Source organism: Scyliorhinus torazame, chromosome 11 (assembly GCF_047496885.1).
Source record: "Scyliorhinus torazame isolate Kashiwa2021f chromosome 11, sScyTor2.1, whole genome shotgun sequence".
Lineage (NCBI taxonomy): Eukaryota > Metazoa > Chordata > Chondrichthyes > Carcharhiniformes > Scyliorhinidae > Scyliorhinus > Scyliorhinus torazame.
Genome location: NC_092717.1, coordinates 47,885,901 through 47,907,098, shown reverse-complemented (window position 1 = coordinate 47,907,098; position 21,198 = coordinate 47,885,901). Strand labels below are relative to the sequence as shown.

The window sequence follows — 21,198 nt, the reverse complement described above, 5'->3', positions numbered from 1 at the left end:
TTTAAACATCTTCAACCAGTAGCACTGAGTCAATGTATGAAGAGAAATTGAGTCGGTTAGGATTGAATGAAGGGAAATCTTATAGAAACCTATAAAATTCTATCAGGATGAGGCAGGGTAGATGGAAGAAGGATGTTCCCGATATTGGAGGTGTCCAGAACCAGGGCTCACAGTCTGAGGATATAGGGTAGATCGTTTAAGACAGAGGTGAAGAGAAATTTCTTCACCCAGCGAGTGGTCAGCCTGTGGAATTTGTTACCAAAGAAAGCAGTTGAAGCCAAAACACTATGTTTTCGAGAAGCAGTTAGATTTAGCTTGGGGCGAAGGGGATCAAAGGATCTGGGAAATTAGTGGGGGGGGGGGGGGGGGGGGGGGGGGAGGGGGGGAGGAGGAGGCAGGATTAGGCTATTGAGTTGGATAATCAGCTTTAATCATAACGAATAGAAGAGCAGGTTCGAAACCTCCTCAAAGAACAAAGAACAGTACAGCACAGGGACAGGCCCTTTGGCCCTCTAAGCCTGTGCCTGATACGAAAGAGAAAATGCTGGAAAATCTCAGCAGGTCTAAACCAAAACCTTCTACACTTTTGGGGTCCTTTTTGCTGTATTCCCATCCTATTCATGTATTTGTCAAGCTGCCTCTTAAACGCCATTATCTGATCTCCTCCTGCTCCTATTTTCTTTTTTTAAAAAATATATTTATTCAAATTTTTCAAAGATTTTCAACAAAACCCCACCCCCAACAAGAAGAAACAAAAACACAACAATCAGAAATTATACATTGGATTTCCCCCATATACAATAACCCCCCATATAACATTTAAAAGCACAAATAGGGAAAACACCCCGCCTTCACCCAAACGCCACCCCAAAAGAAACACCCCTTCCCCCCCGCCCCTGGGCTGCTGCTGACCTCCTCCTAATGCTCCACGAGATAGTCTAGGAACGGTTGCCACCGCTTGAGGAACCCTTGCACAGACCCTCACAAGGCAAACTTTATCCTCTCCAGCTTGATGAACCCTGCCATGTCATTGATCCAAGCTTCCACACGAGGGGGCTTCGCATCTTTCCATAGTAGCAAAATCCTCCGCCTGGCTACCAGGGACGCAAAGGCCAGAATACCAGCCTCTTTCGTCTCCTGTACTCCCGGCTCGTCCGATACCTTAAATAATGCCAATCCCCAGCTCTGCTTGACCCGGGCGTTCACCAGCTTGGACATAGTCCTCGCAAAACCCCTCCAAAACCCATCCAGTGCCAGGCACGACCAGAACATATGGACGTGATTTGCCGGGCTCCCCGAGCACCTCCCACATCTGTCCTCCACCCCGAAGAACCTACTCAACCTCGCCCCTGTCATATGCGGTCTGTGAGTAACTTTGAACTGTATTAGGCTGAGTCTGGCGCAAGAGGAGGAAGAATTAACCCTACTCGGGACATCAGCCCACAGACCCTCATCTATCTCCTCCCCAAGCTCCCCCTCCCCCTTTAACTCCTCGACCGAGGCCTCCTCCTCTTCCTTCGGCTCCTGGTAAATCGCTGAAACCTTGCCTTCTCCAACCGATACACCCAAAATCACCCTGTCCTGAATCCCACGTGCCGGAAGCAGCGGGAATTCCCTCACCTGCCGCCTCACAAACACCCTCACTTGTACCTGAAAGCGTTTCCCGGGGGTAGCCCAAACTTCTCCTCCAGCACCCCTAGGCTCGCAAACGTCCCATCGATGAACAGGTCCCCCACTCTTCTAATCCCTGCCCGATGCCAGCTCCGAAAGCCCCCATCCATCCTTCCTGGGACGAACCGATGATTCTCCTGAATCGGTGACCAAACCGAGGCTCCCACCTCGCCCATGTGTCGCCTCCACTGCCCCCAGATCTTCCAACGTCGCCGCCACCACCGGACTCGTGGTGTAATATGTCGGCGAGAGCGGCAGCGGTGCCGTCACCAGTGCCCTCAGGCTCGTTCCCACACAGGACGCCATCTCTAGCCTCTTCCACGCCGCCCCCTCTCCCTCCATTACCCACTTACGGATCATCGCCACATTGGCAGCCCAATAATAGCCACACAAATTTGGCAGCGCCAACCCCCCCCCACACGCTCCAGAAACACACTCTTCACCCTCGGGGTCTTATTTGCCCACACAAATCCCATGATGCTCCTGCTTACCCGTTTGAAAAAGATCTTGGGGATCAAAATGGGAAGGCACTGGAACACAAAGAGAAACCTCAGGAGGACCATCATTTTGACCGACTGCACCCTACCCGCTAGTGAGAGTGGCAGCATATCCCATCTTTTAAAATCCTCCTCCATCTGCTCCACCAACCGTGTCAAATTGAACTTGTGCAGGGCCCCCCAACTCCTAGCTACTTGGATCCCTAGGTACCGAAAGCTCCTTTCCGCCCTCTTCAGCGGTAGCTCATCTATCCCACTTCCCTGGTCCCCTGAATGCACCACAAAGAGCTCACTCTTCCCTACGTTGAGTTTATACCCCGAAAAGTCCCCAAACTCCCCAAGGATCCGCATGACCTTCGCCATCCCCTCCACTGGATCCGCAAAATACAACAACAGGCCGTCGGCATACAACGACACCCGGTGTTCCTCTCCCCCCCCCCCGGACCAATCCCCTCCATTTCCTGGACTCCCTCAGTGCCATGGCCAGCGGCTCAATTGCCAGTGCAAACAAGGGGGATAAGGGGCACCCCTGTCTCGTCCCCCGGTACAGCCAAAAGTACTCCGACCTCCGCCGGTTCGTAGCCACACTCGCCACCGGGGCTCTATATAGCAGCCTGACCCAACTGATGAACCCCTCTCCGAACCCAAACCTCCGCAAGACTTCCCAAAGATACTCCCACTCCACCCGATCAAAGGCCTTCTCCGCGTCCATAGCTGCCACTACCTCCTCTTCCCCCTCCACCGAGGGTATCATAATCACATTGAGGAGCCTCCGCACATTTGTATTTAGCTGCCTACCCTTCACAAATCCAGTCTGGTCCTCATGAATCACCCCCGGGACACAGTCCTCAATTCTCGTAGCCAGCACCTTCGCCAGCAACTTAGCGTCAACATTGAGGAGCGAGATCATCTATACGACCCACATTGCAATGGATCCTTGTCCCGCTTCAAGATCAAGGAAATCAGCGCCCTGGAAATTGTCGGGGGCAAGGTCCCCCCCTCCCTCGCCTTATTAAAAGTCCTCACTAGCAGCGGGCCCAACAGGTCCACGTATTTCCTGTAAAATTCAACCGGGAACCCATCCGGCCCCGGGGCCTTCCCCGCCTGCATGCTCCCCAATCCTTTAACCAGCTCCTCCAGCCCAATCGCCGCCCCCAAACCAGCCACCTCCTCCTCCTCCACCCTCGGGAACCTCAGCTGATCCAGGAATCGTTGCATCCCCTCCTCCCCCGCTGGGGACTCAGACCTGTACAGATCCCCATAGAAGTCCCTAAATACCTAGTTTATTCTCACCGCACACCACACCATATTCCCCCCTCTATCCTTGACTCCACCAATCTCCCTCGCTGCCTCCCTCTTACGAAGCTGATGCGCCAGCATCCGACTCGCCTTCTCCCCATACTCATACGCCGCCCCCTGCGCTTTCCTCCACTGTGCCTCTGCTTTCCCTGTGGTCAACCGGTCGAATTCCGTCTGGAGGTTCCGTCGCTCCTGTCCACCCTGAAAATCTCCCCCACCAACCTCTCCCTCTCCTCTCTCTTCTCCCTGTGGGCCCTAATGGAGATTAGCTATGACATCTATGACAGCTCTCCCCTGACCACCGCCTTCAACGCCTCCCAGACTACCCCCACCTGCACCTCCCCGTTGTCGTTGGCCTCCACTGCTCCTATTTTCTATGTTTCTATAATCCATCTCAACCTCCTCCTGAGATCCCCAGCATCAGAAATACCAATTTTCAGCTCATTCCATGTGATATTAGGAAAATCTTTGGGCTCCAATAATATCCCGACTGTAGTACTGACCACTTGGGCTCCAGATCTAGTTTCGCCCCTAACCAAGCTTTTCCAGTACAGCTCCAACACTTGATATCTGCACGATAAACATGGAGAAAAAAGCTCATTTCAAGAAAGGAGATGAGAGCAACTGCTCTTGACTTCAAGGTGATGGATAGATGTTACATCAAGGTGCCTTTGCAAAATTGATGACAATAGGAATCAGGAGAAAAACTCTCCACTGGTTGGAGTTGTTGGATCATCCCAACCCCAGGACATTGCTACAGGAGTCTCCAAGGACAGTATTCTAGACTTTAGAAACTGAAGGACACGTTCTTGGAAGACAAATAATTTTACGATAAATAATATGTGAGATAACAAGAGTTTGATTTAATTATTGAGATGCAAGATGTGTTATTATACAGTTTAAGAGTTTAGCTAACTAATAAATAGAAACATAGAAAATAGGAGCAGGAGCAGGCCATTCGGCCCTTCGAGTCTGTTCCGTCCAACTCGGTAACCTGTTCCCGCTTTGCCCCCATATCCTTTGACCCCTTTAGCTCCAAGAGCTATATCTAACTCCCTCTTTAAAACATGCAATGTTTTGGACTCAACTGCTATCTGTGGTAGAGAATTCCACAGGTATAATATTTTGTTAACAAGTGTTACTCTGTTGTATTGTCCAACAAAATTTACTTTATTTTAAAAAGATAATTATGTAAGATACAGTATTGATATATCAAATTATCGACTCCAAAATGAAAGCTAATTTTACAGTGGCAATCTTGGTAATGCTGGGAAGTGAAAAGGTCAATAAAATAATTCTAAATATGATAAGCATAAAAAGAGTAATAGAAAAAACTTTTACAAACTTGAATTGTAATGTACTTCTTTTAATGGAGTTCACTATGATTTTGTAATTCTGTTTAAATCTCAGTAACATGGATCTGGGTAACTCAATTCACAAATATTACATAAATATGTAATTCAGGCCTCAGCTGATTGACAACTCTGGACATCCATTATAAATATTAATCTTCTAAAAATGAATCACTTAATACATATGGACCAAAACTGAGGCTTCCAAAAGAAGCAAATCTGAGTGCATTTATCTCAGTCAGCGACAGAGCAAATAATAAACAGAAACCCCCAAATAGCCATTTCATTTTTTTGCAGTAGAATAAGTGCTATTGGTAAAGGATAGGGGATTGAATTTGTCGCCTTTCCTGTGAATTCTAATATACCTGCTTCATTCAAATAGAGCTCCATATTGTTGCATGAAATAATTGTTAACAGGTGGTAAACATTAAATCTTACGGAGGCAAGGAATCTTTGATTTTAGTGTCCAAAATGTCACTGTACATGGCTGCTGAGAGGACCTCTTCCATGGGACACATGATGCCATATTCTTCATAGCCATGTTCTTTTATTAGAGGATCATGCTTGTGAGGGTCAAACATAATGTTGTTGGGAGTCACTAGAAGTACACCACTGACTGCTCCCTGTAATGAAAAAGAAACAGATAAACATATTTCAATCTCTTACGTTCTACTGTATTTTTGTGTACAGCATATAAGAAAGACTTTCCTGTAGTGTTCCTGTATGTTTGTTAATAGTGAGCCACTACAGCTGCCTTTATAGACTTCACTGGAATACCAAGTTACCAGAGTTTGTAGCACTTTGGGTTGAGGGGTTGAGAATTCAAAGCACATTTTTGTGACAGAGTCATGTCTACTAATGATATTTAATCCACTGGCTGAGTTTGTGAACCATAAGTTGTTTGTAGACTGCACTCCCTTTTTAGTTATTCAAAAAGCCTTTTGTTACTGTTTAGTTTGGTCTTCAGCCCCTGATCTAAGTGCACCCGGTGTGGAGAGGGGCTGGGAAGGAGGACCACCTCCTCATGAAAATGCTCCTGGGTCTGGTCAAACCCGCCATCAACAGGTCCAGGCAGCCGTCCAACCCGACTGTCTGTCCCTTTACTGAAGCTACATTCACGGCTGGGTGTACCTGGAGAGGGAGCATGCGGTGTAAACTGGCACCATTGGGGCCTTCCATGGTCGGTGGACACCGCAGGGACTAGGGTGCATGACTTACCCCTTTAATCACATTCCAGTTTGATGTTTAAAGCTTCAATGTGATTTGTTTTTGTTGAAGGCTGTGATAGTCAAAGGTAAAGGCTTCATACGACATCAGGTAGCAGGATAACAACTAGGTTTATTTACTCACACAATACTACAATTACACTACTCCTCACCCCGCAGTGTTACCCTCCCCGATCTGCTCAGAGGTCAGGGTTTACATCCTGTGATGTTCCTCCCAATTAGCCCCCCCATCCCCCAATCACCTGTGGAGTTCTTATTCCAAGGTGCAGGAGGCGAACCGCAGACAATATAGGATTTGGCCCCTGAGAGGGTTGCGACACCACCCCTGCTCCAAGTCTGGAGGAACATCCATTGCTTCAGGCAGTGGTTCCTCAACTGCTTGAGAAGCGGAAGTGATCCAGTGCCGGTACGTTCGGTCTGGGATCTGTGTAGTGCACTGGCAGCCATCGTTTTCGTGAAGAGCGCAGAAGTGGGAGTGGCTCGACCGGCAAAGGTATCAGCACAAATGCCGATGGTGTGCTGTCGTTGGGTGTGCCAGTGTCCACCTTAGTCATTGGACAGTCCCACAGGTGATCAGGTACCTCGGCCTTCTGATTTCTGACAGGCAGTGGTGATGGACAGCGTTGCTCTGGCGGTGCTTCGGGGGTCCTCCTAGGCTGTAACTGGGATTGTGCCCAGATCCTGGTCGGGGCACTCTGACTTAAGCTCCAGCAGTTCTTGCATACGTCATCAAACGTGGTCAGGGTGGTGATTGGCTTAATTCCCATGCACCTGGGCCGAGTAGGAGACCTGGCCTGTCGTTCGGAGGACCACACCAGGGATCCATGTGGCTCCGGCGCCAGAATTTTGCACATACACCATGTCATGCAGTTCGAAGGTGCAGAGTGGCGAACGCCGATGTGAATCCGCCTTTGAGAGATCCTGCCGTTGGCTGATCCATGCACCGACGTCGGGGAATACGGGGCTGAGGCGAGTGCTCAGCTGCCGTCCCTTGAGCATTTCCACCGGTACACCCCTGTGGTGACATGCAGTGTCACATGGTAGCTGAAGAGAAGTGAGCCATCTCTCCCAAGGTCCGGCGGTCACCTTTTTCATGGGTCACTTAAAAGGTCTGAACAACACGCTTGGTCATTCCATTGGCAGCCGGGTGGGTATGGGGTTGTCCTCACGTGCTGGATTCCATTCGCGGTCATGAATGATGCAAAGTCTTGGCTGTTGAATGCTGTCCTATTATCGGTCACCAGGACTTTGGGCATTCAGTGTATGCTAACAACGTGTTGTAGCCTGACTACGGTCGTCCATGTAGTCGTGGTTTGTACCCGGTGGACCTCGAGCCATTTGGAATGAGTATCTACCTGGATAAGCAACATGGGCCCCTGGAATGGGCTGGCAAGTCCACGTGGACGCGGGACCAGGGTTTCCCCAACTATTCCCAAGGGTTCATCGGAGCCGCTGGTGGGGCCTTCAGGTGCTCCTGGCAAGGGCCACAGTGTTTGGCCACTCTCTCAATCTTCGAGTGAATGGACCCATGTTGCTTATCCAGGTAGATACTCATTCCAAATGGCTCGAGGTCCACCGGGTACAAACCACAACTACACGGACGACCGTAGTCAGGCTACAACACTTTTTTAGCATACACTGAATGCCCAAAGTCCTGGTGACCGATAATAGGACAGCATTCTCCCCTGGGTGCCTGAAGGTTCTTCAACAAGAGACCTGCGACCCTGCTTGGGGACGACCATTTGCGTCTCCCACAAAAGGATGCTGTCTTCTATGCTCAGTTCCGGTAGCTTTGTTGTGTAGGCCCTCAGATCATCTGGCAGTGCTCTATGCTGGGCCCCGTATTGAACCATGTGCCAGAACCATGACAGTTGTGGGTCTGTCTGGGTACACTCCTTGATACAAGCCGCCGTGACTGGCAAGGTGTCCATGAAGTGGAGGGCGGAGATTATCTTTGTGGCTGAAGCAGGCGCTGGCGGTTCCGTGGAGAGGGGCAGGCAGCTCAATGAGTCAGCGTTTGGTATCTTTGTGCCTGGGGGGGGTGGGGGTGGGGGGGGAAGAGAGGGGGCGGGGGGTTCCAGGGTGTATTCATAGCCGTTGGCAGTAAAGTCCACCGTTGGACCCAGGTGGATGTGATCGGCGGGATCACCCTGTCCTCCTTAAATAATCCCAGCAGGGGCTTGTGGTCTGTACAAATCGTGAGACCGCACCCGTAAATGTACTGATAGAACTTCCGTCCACAAATACGACGGCCAAACCTTCCTTTTCAACCTGCACGTAATTTCACTTGCTGGTAAGTGCAGGAAATGAAGGCTATTGGCCGTTCTGAGACATTGGGTATCTGGTGCGCCAGGACCTCGTCGACGCCGCAAAGCGAGGCATCGCGTGCGAGGTGCACCGGCTTTGATGGGTCAAGTGTGTCAGTAGTTCATTTGACAATAGGCTCCGCTTGACCTCCTGGAAGGCCTTCTGGTGAGGGGTGGGCCATTGCTGCCCTTTTTTCAAGAGCAGATGAAGCGGGTTGAACAACATGGCCATTCTGGGTGTAAATTTTCCGTAGCAATAGAGCAATCCAAGAAAGGAGTGGAGCTCCGTCGGGTCACGTGGGATGGGGGCCTATCGGACTGCGCGCACCTTATCCTCCACCAGGTGGAGGCCCCATCTGCACACCCGATGCCCTCAGGGCAGCCATTCAACCTCTCCTCATTTCACTGGAAGTGAAGTTGTGAGCTCAATGTCCAGAACCAAACACAGAAATGAAAGATTGGAGAAGCAGGAGACAATCTCTAGAAACAATTTCAAAATTTTAAAACAGATTTTCTTGTAGTTTTCACATTCACCAGCACCACAGGCACCCCATCCTCTCAGTCACCATCTACCCCCAGGGTCTGTCACTATACTCCCCACCTCAAAAGCCACCCTCTTATTGATCAACACTGCCACCCCCCTTGTCTTCATATCCAACGCCGAGTGGAACACCTGCCCCACTAAACCTTCCTCAGCCTCGGTGGTCCCCTAACTTCAGGTGCATCTCCTGAAGAAATACAACATCCGTTTCAGACCCCTTGGATGTGTGAAAACACAAGACCTCTTGATCGGCCTTTTTAATCCCCGAATGTTGCATGTAATGATCACCCCCCCCCCCCAAATCAACCATAGCCCCTCTTTAACCAGCTCCCCTAGGTCCACGCCATGCTTACCCTTGGGGCCTCTCCACTATGCCCACCATTATCTCCCCTTAACCAACTGCCCCACACCAACTCCACCGAAGGCAACCCCCCCCCCCACGCACACACACAAAGAAAAAGAAAAGCAACCAACCCCACTCCCATTCTTTCCACGGATCGACCCCCATTTCACTCCCATTAACTAGCCTACCTACTAGTATGGTGGCCCCGACCCAAGGCAACCGCCTACCCCCCTACCACTCCTCACCCGCAATTTCCGAAGAAACAGTTGAACATATTTACCCAATCCACACACAAACACAGTACATACAACAATCCGCCCGGCCTACACACCCACATTCCCTGTATTGGAATTTCCAAAGTTCAGTGCCCTCACACGTCCCCCAGTTCATGGTCTCTCATAAGTTCACTCGTCTCCTCCAGTCTATCAAAATTAAATTCCTGATTATGGTGAGTGACCCACAGACGAGCAGGATGCAACACCCCGAACTTCACTCCTTTCTTGTAGAGCGATGCTTTGACCCGATTGAATCAAGGCTGTCTCTTGGCCAACTCTGCACCCAAGTTCTGATAGACATGCAGCAAGTTTCCTTCCCAGGTACATTCTCCCTTCTCCTACTGCAGAATCTTCTCTTTGTCCAGAAAACGATGCAACCGCACCGCCATCGGCTTCGGCCTCCTTCCCAGCCTTCGGCCTCCTCCTGAACGCTCTGTGTGCTCGGTCCACTACGGGGGAACAATCAAAGATCCCCTCCCGAACCAACGTCTCCAACATATTCGCCACAGACTTTGTGGCCTCCATTCCTTCACTGTCTTCAGGCAGCCCCACAACCCAGAGATTCTGCCTCCTGGAGCGATTCTCCAGGTCCTGCACCTTCGCCCTCAGCTGCTTCTGGCCCTCCGCCATGAGCACCATCCTTGCCCCCAATGAGGCCAACCGGTCCCCATCGTATACCGACTCCTTCACTTTCTTGAGTGCCGAACTCTGCGCCTCCAGCCTTTGCTCCACTCTCTCAATTGCCGCCCTGATTGGATCCGGCACCTTAACCAGGTCCTTCGAGGCCTCTTGCGTCTGCTGTTGGAACTTGGCATTCAGGAAATTCACCAATTACTCAGTAGACCATTGGGCAGGCAACCACGCCCCAGAGCCCACCGCTATCTTTTCCTCTGTCACACTTCGAAAGATCTCACGGCCAAACTGCTGCCCCTTAGTCTCTTGATAAGCCATAAACAGGACCTATCGGAGAATTTCTATCTCTCACTGTTCATGCACTTTGCACCAGCAAACACTCCCTGTATCGGGTGAAAAGGACCAAACAATTCAGCCATTGAGTGGGAGCCACCAATTGTGCGGCCACTCACTCCATGGCTGCCAGTGGAAGCCCTGGCAGCTCTGAATTTTAACAAACCATTTAAAATGACAATAGATGTGAGTGATCTAGGGTATGTGCCATTTGCTCGAAGATGATGGATCACGTATCGAGAGACAAGTTGGGTATTTCTAAAAAAAAACAGACACCGAAAGAGATACTCCACCGTGGAGAAAGAAACTTTGAGACCGTTAATGGCTCTCAGCACTTTGAAATACATGTCTGTGATGGATAGTTTATACACATCACGACCCCTTGACATTTAGAGGAATTCAAAGCCCAAAATGCAAGCCTATTTCAATGAAGCCTGCTTTTGCAATCTAATCACTTAAAAATGCTTAACATTGCACGGAAAAGCAATATTGTAATTAATACTTTATCGAGAGTTTAACTCAGCACAGAATCATCCTGGATGAAAACATAAACAGATCATAGCTATGGTAGCGTGACATTGGTAAGTGAGTGCCTGAGGACAAATATTGTGGATGGATTTTTCATTACAGCTTTCTAATGAAATGCTCCTGTCATCGCATTTAATTCCACATGGAGTGGAGGCGTCACCAAAATGTGCTTTGTGTCAAATGGCGATTTTTAATCCAGTGTCTGGAAACACAAATTGAGCTTTTTCAAAGGAGCCTAAAGGTGACTTGCGCTCACAGCCTAAGATTTGCATTTCTGTACCTTACTGCATCTTCATCAACAACATTCCAATCAATTGAGATTGAGATACAAGGTCTGCAAAGACCCATCAAGGACCACGACCGGGGGACTATGAGTGAATCACATATTCTATCCCTACTAGAAAAGCATCAAGGCAATCATCTGAGGCATTCAACTGGTGGACCGAACCATTAAACCTAATTGCTTAGGCAATGAGAGTCAGCGGAGGGGATTCCCAGACATGAATTCATCAAACTACAATGGGAACGCCTTAAACCCAATCACTTGAAGACTGGCTCGAGGAGGGATTCTCGGAAATGAACTGATTAGGTGACAAGGGAGAATACACTTGTAATGACCATGTTTGAATCATTGGGTGATGGTATGTGGCAGACCCACCCTTTATGTGTTTAAGCTTCTGTTGTCTCTGGAGTAAGAGGATAAGCAGCTGGGATACTGGGGCCTATCATTCCTCTTTCTTCAATCTGCCTTGCAACCTTTCAAACCTACAACGACTGAGATCTCCAGAACGACAGCCAATTACGTCTTTAAATTGCATCCACAAGGGAAAAAGTAGGACTAACAAATTCATCCTGAAGCCAGCCTTCTCTGGGCTTTAATTCATTTAATCTATCTTTTCCCAATTCCGTAATCTCTTGTTTGTGTGTACATGGAAGTTGGAAAATTTTCTTGAGGCTACATAAAACAATAAAATGCGTTCCAACCTCAGAAGGCTTGTGGAAGGAAGTAAGGTAGTAAATAGAACATGTGGACCTGAAATATGACATTCGGTCTGATAAGCGTACATTTTAGTGAAAGAAAAATTTAGGACTGATATCAAGGTGCATTTTTTCAAAGAACCATCAACAATGGAGTAGACTTTTGTATAATACTGTTCAGAATGCACATTGGAATTACATCAACAGAAATATACACTTGAAAAGAAAAAAATAATTTGCAGGGATTTTGGGAGAGGGTAGGAGAGCAAGACTAATTGGACAGATGTTTAAAGAAGTATGATCAACCGGCTGTATGTATTACTATAATCACTATGAGGTTGGAATCCAATCCAAGTGGATAGGGCAAGACTCCTCATAATTACATTTGCATCGACTGTTTTATAATTTTTGAATCCACGGACCAAGAGTGAACATAATATTACAAATTAACTTTATGGGAATAATATTACTTAAGTAGCAAAAAGGCAGTCTATGAGGGAAATCTAAAGGCTCATAATACATATTGTAGGAAGTAATGATCCTCTGAGACCAGGGCTGGAATTTTACCAGGCAACGGGATTGGCTTTGACCACACTGGGGTCATTGCAAAAACAAGACATTGATAAAGTTATGTCATTCCACCTCCCTTCTGATTTCCATGGGGAGGTTAACAGCACGGACAGGATTGCTGAGGAGCCAATTAAAATCCAATGAAGGGTCATGTGCACCCTGTGCATCACCTTGAACTGAATCAAGCTCATCCTCACGCAGGAGGAGGTTGAGTTCACCCGCCGCATCGTCTCACACCAAAGGCCCAACCTATTTCCTTCCCCAACTGCTCCTCCCAGTTATGCTTTATCCTCGCCAGCGCAATTAATGGTGACAGTGGGCAACCCGGTCTCGTTCCCCTATGCAACCCAAAATACCCTGAACTCACCTCGTTGGTCTTGCCACTGGGGACACGTATAAAAGACGCAACCATGCCACAAACTTCGGCCCAAATCCTAACCTACCCAGAATTTCAAATAGGTACCTCCACTCTACCCGGTCAAAGGCCTTCTCCGCATCCATAGATATAACCTCTGGTGCCCACCCCCTGACTGAGTCATAACTACATTCAACAGTCTCCTAACGCTGCTGGAGAGCTACCTACCCTTCACAAAACTGGTTTGGTCCTCAGAGACCATCTTTGTCACACACCCCTCCAACCTACACGCCAAAACTTTTGCCAGTACTTTCACATCTATGTTCAACAAAGAGATGGTCCTGTAGGACCCACACTCCAGTGGGTCCTTCCCCTTCTTCGGGATCAGTAAAATCGATGCTCACGACAACAGAGATTCTCCCAAAACATTTCTAGGTTAATCTGTGGTAGGTTTTTCAAGGAGTTTCCCACCGGCTCTGCCAGCAAGTTCTCCACCACAAATCTATGACACTTAAGTCACTGTGTTGGGACCTGGGGAGTATCTCACTGGTTTAGCCCACACTTAAAAACTTTTTTAGTACTGGGGATCTGAACTCCGATATCGGGCCGCCATTTTGAAAGGCTGCCCCGAACTCTAAGTGAGCTTGTGGGTCCCCCACACGCATGGGCAATGTCACCCCTGTAGCCACCTGAGTTGGCCACTTCCCGACTTAAAATTGAGAACCGCAAAGGCTGAAGGGAAATTCAGCCAACACAGGCAAAGACTAGCAAATACAGGAATCATGTATATTGGAACCTGCAAAACAACCAGACAGCACCAAAACCAGCAGCCATCTGCATAGTAATGTAGCAGCCATCTACATAGTAATGTGCGATTCCCAGGCACAATGGCAACAGTTAAGGTAAACAAAGCCAAGCCAGACCCCTCGGCGCCAGCAGGAGCCAAGACAAAGGAAGGCCAACGGACATTTAGGGACCTCCTAGCGATCAGGGAACCGCTCCAGCATTGGAGAAATCGATCCAAGTGATCGGAACGCAGTCCAATCACTTGGAACCAGGTACGGGGTCCGCCCCGAAGGGCGGGAAGCCCCTGGGGACTATAAAGTAAAGCCCCCAAGTTCAAATCGTCCTTCTTGACAGGTTCACTCAGCAACGCGAAGCAACCCGAGAGTGAACTGTCCAGCGGCCAAGAAAGTAAGTCTCAAGTCAACGCTCGCTACGAGATAGGCGCTCCTAGCTACCAGTCCATACCAGCTTTTGAATCCTGCACACTCAGGAGCTGAACGAAAGGCCATTTGTTCCCCTGACCTGATGGGCCAGTCCGAAGCTAAGTATAGGCCTGTTAGTGATAGGAATAGTCTAGAAAGAAGAGTTTATGCACGAGTAGTGATTTACTGTGTATAATAAATGTGTTTTGATTTGAATCTTACTAATTGGTGTGTTGAGTTATTGATCATTACTTGAACTTGAACCTCGTGGCGATATCATAAAGATACCTGGCGACTCTAGAGCAAAGGTTATAAAACAGAGCCAATTGAACCAACCAAAAGTTAGCAACACCCCCCACACACATGGGACACTAACCTACACCCCCCAAAGTGAGGACACCCCGCTGTGGGTCTCCCCCTTTTCAGGCCTCCCCAAGCCATCTTACAGCACCCCATCCCTTCCAGGGCCCCCACCCAGAGGCCTCTACTTGGCTGCCCTGCACTCCCCCCACCTTCAAACACCCTCCCACACTCATTTCATGGCCCCCCTTGCCCCCGACCCTTGGCAGTGCCACCCTGGCACTTGAGCACCTTTGCACTGCCACCTTGCACCCAGGCAGTGCTCCTGCCGGCTTGGTAGTGCCATTCATGGCACCTTGACAGTGCCAAGGTGCCACCGTTCCGGGGAAAAGGCTAGGGGGCCACCCTGCATTTACCCTGCACCCAGGGGTCGCTGATGGCCCGAGAGACCCCCTGGGTGCCGTTCCGCCTGGTCCATGTTTGTGTGGACCAGCACTGATCGCCACCCGGCTGCAGCCTCCCTGGGGAGGCCGGAGAATCAAAGGAGGTTGGTGAATCCCGCGCAGGTAGGTCGTAAGTAGGTTTATGATCTATTACCGCGAGCGCCATTCGACAACATTTGGGGCAGAGTTCCGATTCCGAAGTCTCGCGGGACTCCGGAAAATCTCGCCAGTGTCGGGAGGCTCGCTGGAGGGCTTTCCCGAGATTCTCCGGCCGCATTGTACTTTCCCTTGAGCGCAGCGCGGCTGGAGAATCATGCCCCATGTCGCTGGCAACTCACTCCACTCCACTGCCTCACTAAACATCCCCAACAGGTGGGGAGCCAACTTATAAAATTCCGCCGGAAATCTGTCCGGCCCCAGGGCCATCACCGGCTGCATTCCCTTAATACTATCCATCACCTCTCTCAGCAACGGCTCCTCCAGTGCCTGCCTCTTCCTCTCCGCCAGCTCTGGGAACAACCCATCCAGAAACCATCCCATATACCCCAACTGTCCCTCTGGCTCAGCCTTCTACATTTCTCATAGTACCCCCTAAACACCTCATTTATCTTTTCCAGATCCGACACCAACTCCTCCTTCTCCGCCCTTAGAGATACTGCCTGACGCCGCAATTGGTGGGCCAACATAAGACTCGCCTTACCTCCATACTCCTACTGCATGCCCCTTGCCCTCCGCAGCTACTCCACCACCTTGCCCGTCAACCTGTCCCTGCAACCTCTTCTTCTCCACCAGCAACTTCTTTGTGGGGTTCACCGAATATCTCCTATCCACCTCGACTATCTAGTCTAACAGCCGCCGGTGCTCCTCCCTCCTCCTCCGATCCCCAAGCGCATTAAACAAAATAATCCCACCTCGGATCACCGCCTTCAAAGCTTCCCAGAACGTGTCTGCCAACACCTCCTCATTCTGATTAAGCTCCACATAGTTCCTAATTGTCAGTCTCACCTTCTCACAAAACGCCTTGTCCGCCAGAAGACCCAAATCCAACCTCCACGCCGGCCTCTGCACCTGTCCCAAACTAAGCTTCACATCCAGCCAATGTGGGGCGTGACCCAAAAATCACGATTCTCGCATATTCCACTCCTACCCCGATCAGCACCGCCTGATTAACCATGAAATTCTAGAGTACCGTGTACATGTGCAAGAAGCAGTACTTCCTCCCTCCCGGGTTCCTGAACCTCCACGGATCCACCATCACCATTCTATCCATAAACCTACCCAGCTCTCTCGCCTCGACCTTCCCATCGACTTAGGGCTCAACTTGTCCACCTTCGGCTCCATCACACAGTTAAAATCCCCTCCCATGATCAGCTGGTGCAAATCCAAGCCATGAATTGCCCGTAGTACCCTCTTTACAAACCCCGCATTGTCCCAGTTAGGTGCATAAACATTGACTAACACCATCAGCGTCCCCGCGAACAAACACCCTCCCCGCCCCCGATCTCACACCTCCCTAGCCTCCTCAAATCCCATTTTCTTGCTCAACAAAATGGCCACCCCTCCCTCGACTTCGAGTCAAACTCAGAGTGAAATAATTGTCCCATCCATCCCTTCCTGAACCTAACCGGTCCTTCATCCGGAGATGCATCTCCTGCAAGAAAATAACCTCCTCTCTCAAAGCCTTCAGGTGTGCAAAAACCCAGGACCTCTTGACCCACGGTCATTCCATGTCACAATTCTTATTGGAGGCCTGCGCCTCCTCCCCCCTCTGGCATCTGCCATCAGCCCCCTTCACTTCTGAATCACCCAAAAATACTCTGAACCCGGCCCATCCAAGATGGCTCTCTCCCCAACCTTGACCAAGCTCATCCTCCAAACCCGTCACGTTGCAGACCCTCTTCTGCCCCAGCCCACTCCACTCCAGCCAACCCAACCCAACGCTCCCGTTCATATAGCATTGCTTGCTAGCATGGCGACTCCTGCCTGAAGGCGCCTGTACACACCTCTCACCTGCAACCCCACCTTCGCCTGCGTAACAGGCCCCCAACCACTCTGAATAATGACAAAACCATCAACACAACCCAAAGGGCCCCTAGCACATCCCCGACATGAAAAAACACCAGAATTCACCAATAACCTCCTCCCAAAAGGCGAAAAGGTGGGGGGGGGGGGGAAAGAGAAGAACGATTCCCCCCCCACCCAGTTACAACTTCTGAAAATTCCCCCTCCCCCAAATTGGCAACCCAAAACAGTAACTCCCAATTTTCACAGACTTAGCTCCTCCATCCCAAACCTCCCCTCAGCTCTCCTTCAGCTTATGGTCCTTCATTGGCCTCCTCCAGTGTCTCAACATAGCTCTCCCGACCATCATGAGTCACCCAGAGATTGGCCGAGTACAGCACCCCAAACTGAATATGTGGTCTGTACAACACCACCGTGGCCTAGTTGAAGTCCGCACCCCTCTTACCCAGCTCCGCACCAACGCCCTAGTAAATCCGGACTCGATTATCCGCCCACTCCCAGACTCACTTAGCCTTGGCCCACCTCAGGATCTTCTCCGTGTCTGAAAACCTGTGCATCGGTACAACATTGCCCACGGTGGCTACCCTGCTCTCGGCTTCTGTCTCAAGGAACTACGGACCTGGTCCAGCACCTTCTCCTCCATCAACCTGGCCACTATCCTCAAAACATTTTGTGGTGTGCTTGCTTTCTCCACGCCTTCTGGCAGCCCCATAATCTGCAAATTTTGTCGTGTTGATCTGTTCTCCTGCTCTTCTGCCTTTGACCGCAGTGACTTGCATAGATACCCCAGGATCCCCACCTCTGCCGCCAAGGACACAATACACGGATCGTCGCCCCTTACCCGTTGAGACACTTTTCCACCCAATTCAGAGACACCGCTCCCTCAATCGCCTCCGACCAGTCACTATGCATTTCCTTCCTCTGCTGTCAAAATTCCTCCTGGATGAAGCTCATCAATTGCTCCATCTGAGGTCTTCCCACCAACGATGATCCTTAATCCTCCGCTGTCGTTTTCATAATTGGTGCTGCACCACAAGTCTCCTCCAGCTCCTTAGCCAGGTCTTTAACTGTCTTCAGCCGGGTCTGATAGCCAGTAGACATGCCAGTCCAGGGAGAACTTCTTCTCTTACACTTTCTGCTCCATTTCTCTGCCAAATCTACCGAATATATGGGTGAAAAGAGCCAAAACCAGTACCTTCGAGCCGGAGTCATCCTGTGCACGACCACCCAGTCCATGGCTGTGACTGGAAGTCGAATATTTGCTTCTCTTTGTAATTCCCTTGCAGATTTGCTGTACATCCTGATCACTAGTCGGCTGTCTAATAATAATAATCCTTATTGTCACAAGAGGGCATACATTAACACTGCAATGAAGTTACTGCGAAAAGCCTCTAGTCGCCACACTCAGACGCCTGTTCAGGTACACGGAGGGAGAATTCAGAATGTCCAATTCACCTAACAGCACGTCTTTCAGGATTTGTGGGAGGAAACCGGAGCACCCGGAGGAAACCCACACAGACACGGGGAGAATGTGCAGGCTCCACACAGACAGTGACCCAAGCCAGGAATTGAACCTGGGACGCTGGAGCTGTGAAGCAACAGTGCTGCCCGCTGTGCTACCGTGCCGCCCAGTCTATAGACTATATTAAGCAATGTGATTGCAGTTTTTTTGTTCCTTAGCTCGAGCCAAATTGATTCTGTCCTTGCACCCTCTACAGAGTTACTTGACTACCTTTTCCTAGCTTCCTATCCGTCCAAAATCTCAAATACGTAGGTCCCAACCTTGGTTGCCATGCAACCATATCTCTGAAATAGCTATCAGGTCATGCTTATTTGTTTCTAGTTGCGATATTAATGAATCCATCTTGTTGCTAGTGTTACATGCATTCAGATACAGAGCCTTTAAATCTTTTTACCATTCTTGCAGACTCTGATCTTGTGCACTCTTCAGTTTACATGCTCTGTCCGTTCCTGTCACACCCACATTGTTCATAGAATCCTACAGTTCATGAGGCCATTCAGCCCATCAAGTTTACAACGATCCTCTGAAAGAGCACTCTGCACAGTCCACTCCCCCGCCCATAACACCACCTGTAAATCCAGGGCAATTTAGCTTGGAAAATCAACCTAATGCACATCTTTGGACTGTGGGAGGAAACCAGAGCAACCGGAGGAAACCCACACAGGCACGGGGAGATCATGCAAATTCTACACAGACAGTCACCGAAGGCCGGAATTTAATGCGGGTCCTTGACGCTTTTAAGCGGCAGTGCTAACCATTGTGCCACTGTTACTCTGCTCCATTGCCGTGTCCTTTCGTTTTGATTTACTTTTAAGCTTCGCCATTGTCTCACTGCTTCCCTTTGAAAGGAGATTTGATAAAGCAAAAAACATTATAAGGGGTTGAGGCAGAGTAAATGGCGAGAAACTGTCCTATTGGTGAAAAGGTTAAGAACGAGTGGGCACTGATTTAAGTTGATTGCAAAAGCAGCAACGGAAACAACAGGAAAAACCTCTCTTTTAAACACAACATGCTCATGCTCTAAAAGTATTTGTGTCCAAGAGTGGAGGCAGACACTCTGGGAGCCTCTCAAAAGGGAATTGTATAAGCACCAGAGGTGTGAGGCCAGCTGAGCTGCTCTTGCAGAGAGACAATATGGACATGGCGGGCCAAATGGTCTCCTCTCTCTAAAAATGTTCTATTATTCTATGTGAGGGCATTATAATGGTAGAAAGAACTATGGTGCACTAAAGTACTTTGGCAACCCTTGTTGTAAGATTGGTCTCTGTCAAATAGAGCACAAATGATCACGAAGTATGAGGCAAACACCTAGCATGTGTGTTTAATCAACATTCAGGAATTCTTTGTTAGCAAGATCTAGCCTGTGGAAACTACTTCTGACAACTCCCTGTTCAGGGTGGACTTCAATAAGGTATAATAACAACAGAAATGACACAGGTAAATATCTTCTCTCCATACAAGTAGTGTCATGGAGATGGTAAAACAAGTTAAATCTCAGCATAAAGCAGGTGAAGGCAGTGCATTCTGCCTTATAAACATTCTCTGGGGTTGCCTGCAAGTGTGACCTTTCAGTAGAGTTCAATAAGGCATGTCTGATTTTATTTTTACTTGGGATAAGTGGAGTTTTATAAAAAACAAAACTCTCCTGAAAGTATTAACTCAAGCTGGGGGACAATTAAAGACATTTGAGGGCAGCATGGTAGCGCAGTAGCACTGCTGCCTACGGCGGTGAGGACCCGGGTCACTGTCTGTGTGGAGTTTGCACATTCTCTCCGTGTCTGCGTGTGTTTCAACCCCACAACCAAAGATGTGCAGGTTAGGTGGACTGGCCAAGCTAAATTGCCCCTTAATTGGAAAAATAAATTGGGTACACTAAATTTATTTTTAAAAAACGATTACAGACATTTGGTGCCTTCCCATACCTCTCCTGGAATAGTTTACATCTGAAGAAATGCCAAAGAAGGATTGGCACCATCACGACTAAGGATAATCCTGGCTGTTTACTCACAAATATTTCCACCAGAAAGCAATGAACCCTTTTCTTTTTGTCCTTCTAAGCCAAGTTGGGAAAATCTTACAGGACATAACTACATCATTTGAACGTAGATGACACAAACTTTGGAAGTATTGCAAACCATGAAGAAATAGAGTTCAAGATGACACAGACCAGTGGAATAAGCAGAGATGTGACAGGTGAATTTAAGTGTGAAGTGATAGATTTTGGTAGGAAGTATCAGGAGAGACAATATAAAATGAAGTTTTATAATTCCAAACTGAAACTTCTAAGCAGGAACTGAAAAACCTGGGGAGGATATAAGTGTACAAATTGCTTCAGGTGTCAGGGGAAGTTGAGAAAGTTGTTAAAAATGAAGGATCTTGGGCTTTATAAACAGAGGCATCGAGTATAAAAGCAAGGAAGTTATTTTTTGGCCTCATTATGGATCAGAGAATATCTTCCTGCTGGTTATGAGTCACCTGAGGTGTAGATAAATCAGCAGAGTGTTTGCGCAGGCATTGGGCAGATCACCACCTTGATTGCATGAGCAACACCCTTAAATAATACTTTCATCACGTTTTACAAGAATCCAGATTGTGGGCACCTCCATATCTTTTCTCTTTGCGGCAGCAAAGAAATATGACAGGAGAGAAAACTGGCAACGAGGATTGAGGCAAAAAATAAAATGCTGAATGATAATTTTGTCGACTAACAGTGGGACGGCATCAGGAACAACGGAAAATTCTCAGGACCCCACTTGCACACATACAGGCATTGGGCGAAGCACTGCCGCCAGTGCA

At 48.9% G+C, this 21,198-nt stretch overlaps 1 protein-coding gene across 3 annotated transcripts in view; it reads right to left on the bottom strand.

Moving 5' to 3' along the window:
* oxr1a (oxidation resistance 1a) overlaps window positions 1-21,198 on the bottom strand; it is a 704,666-nt gene that overhangs the window by 174,553 nt on the left and 508,915 nt on the right. For all 3 annotated transcript variants that reach the window (XM_072467220.1, XM_072467219.1, XM_072467221.1), the window contains exon 8: window positions 5,258-5,442. In XM_072467220.1, the coding sequence (XP_072323321.1) occupies window positions 5,258-5,442 (185 nt within the window). The remainder of the gene's footprint in view (window positions 1-5,257; window positions 5,443-21,198) is intronic.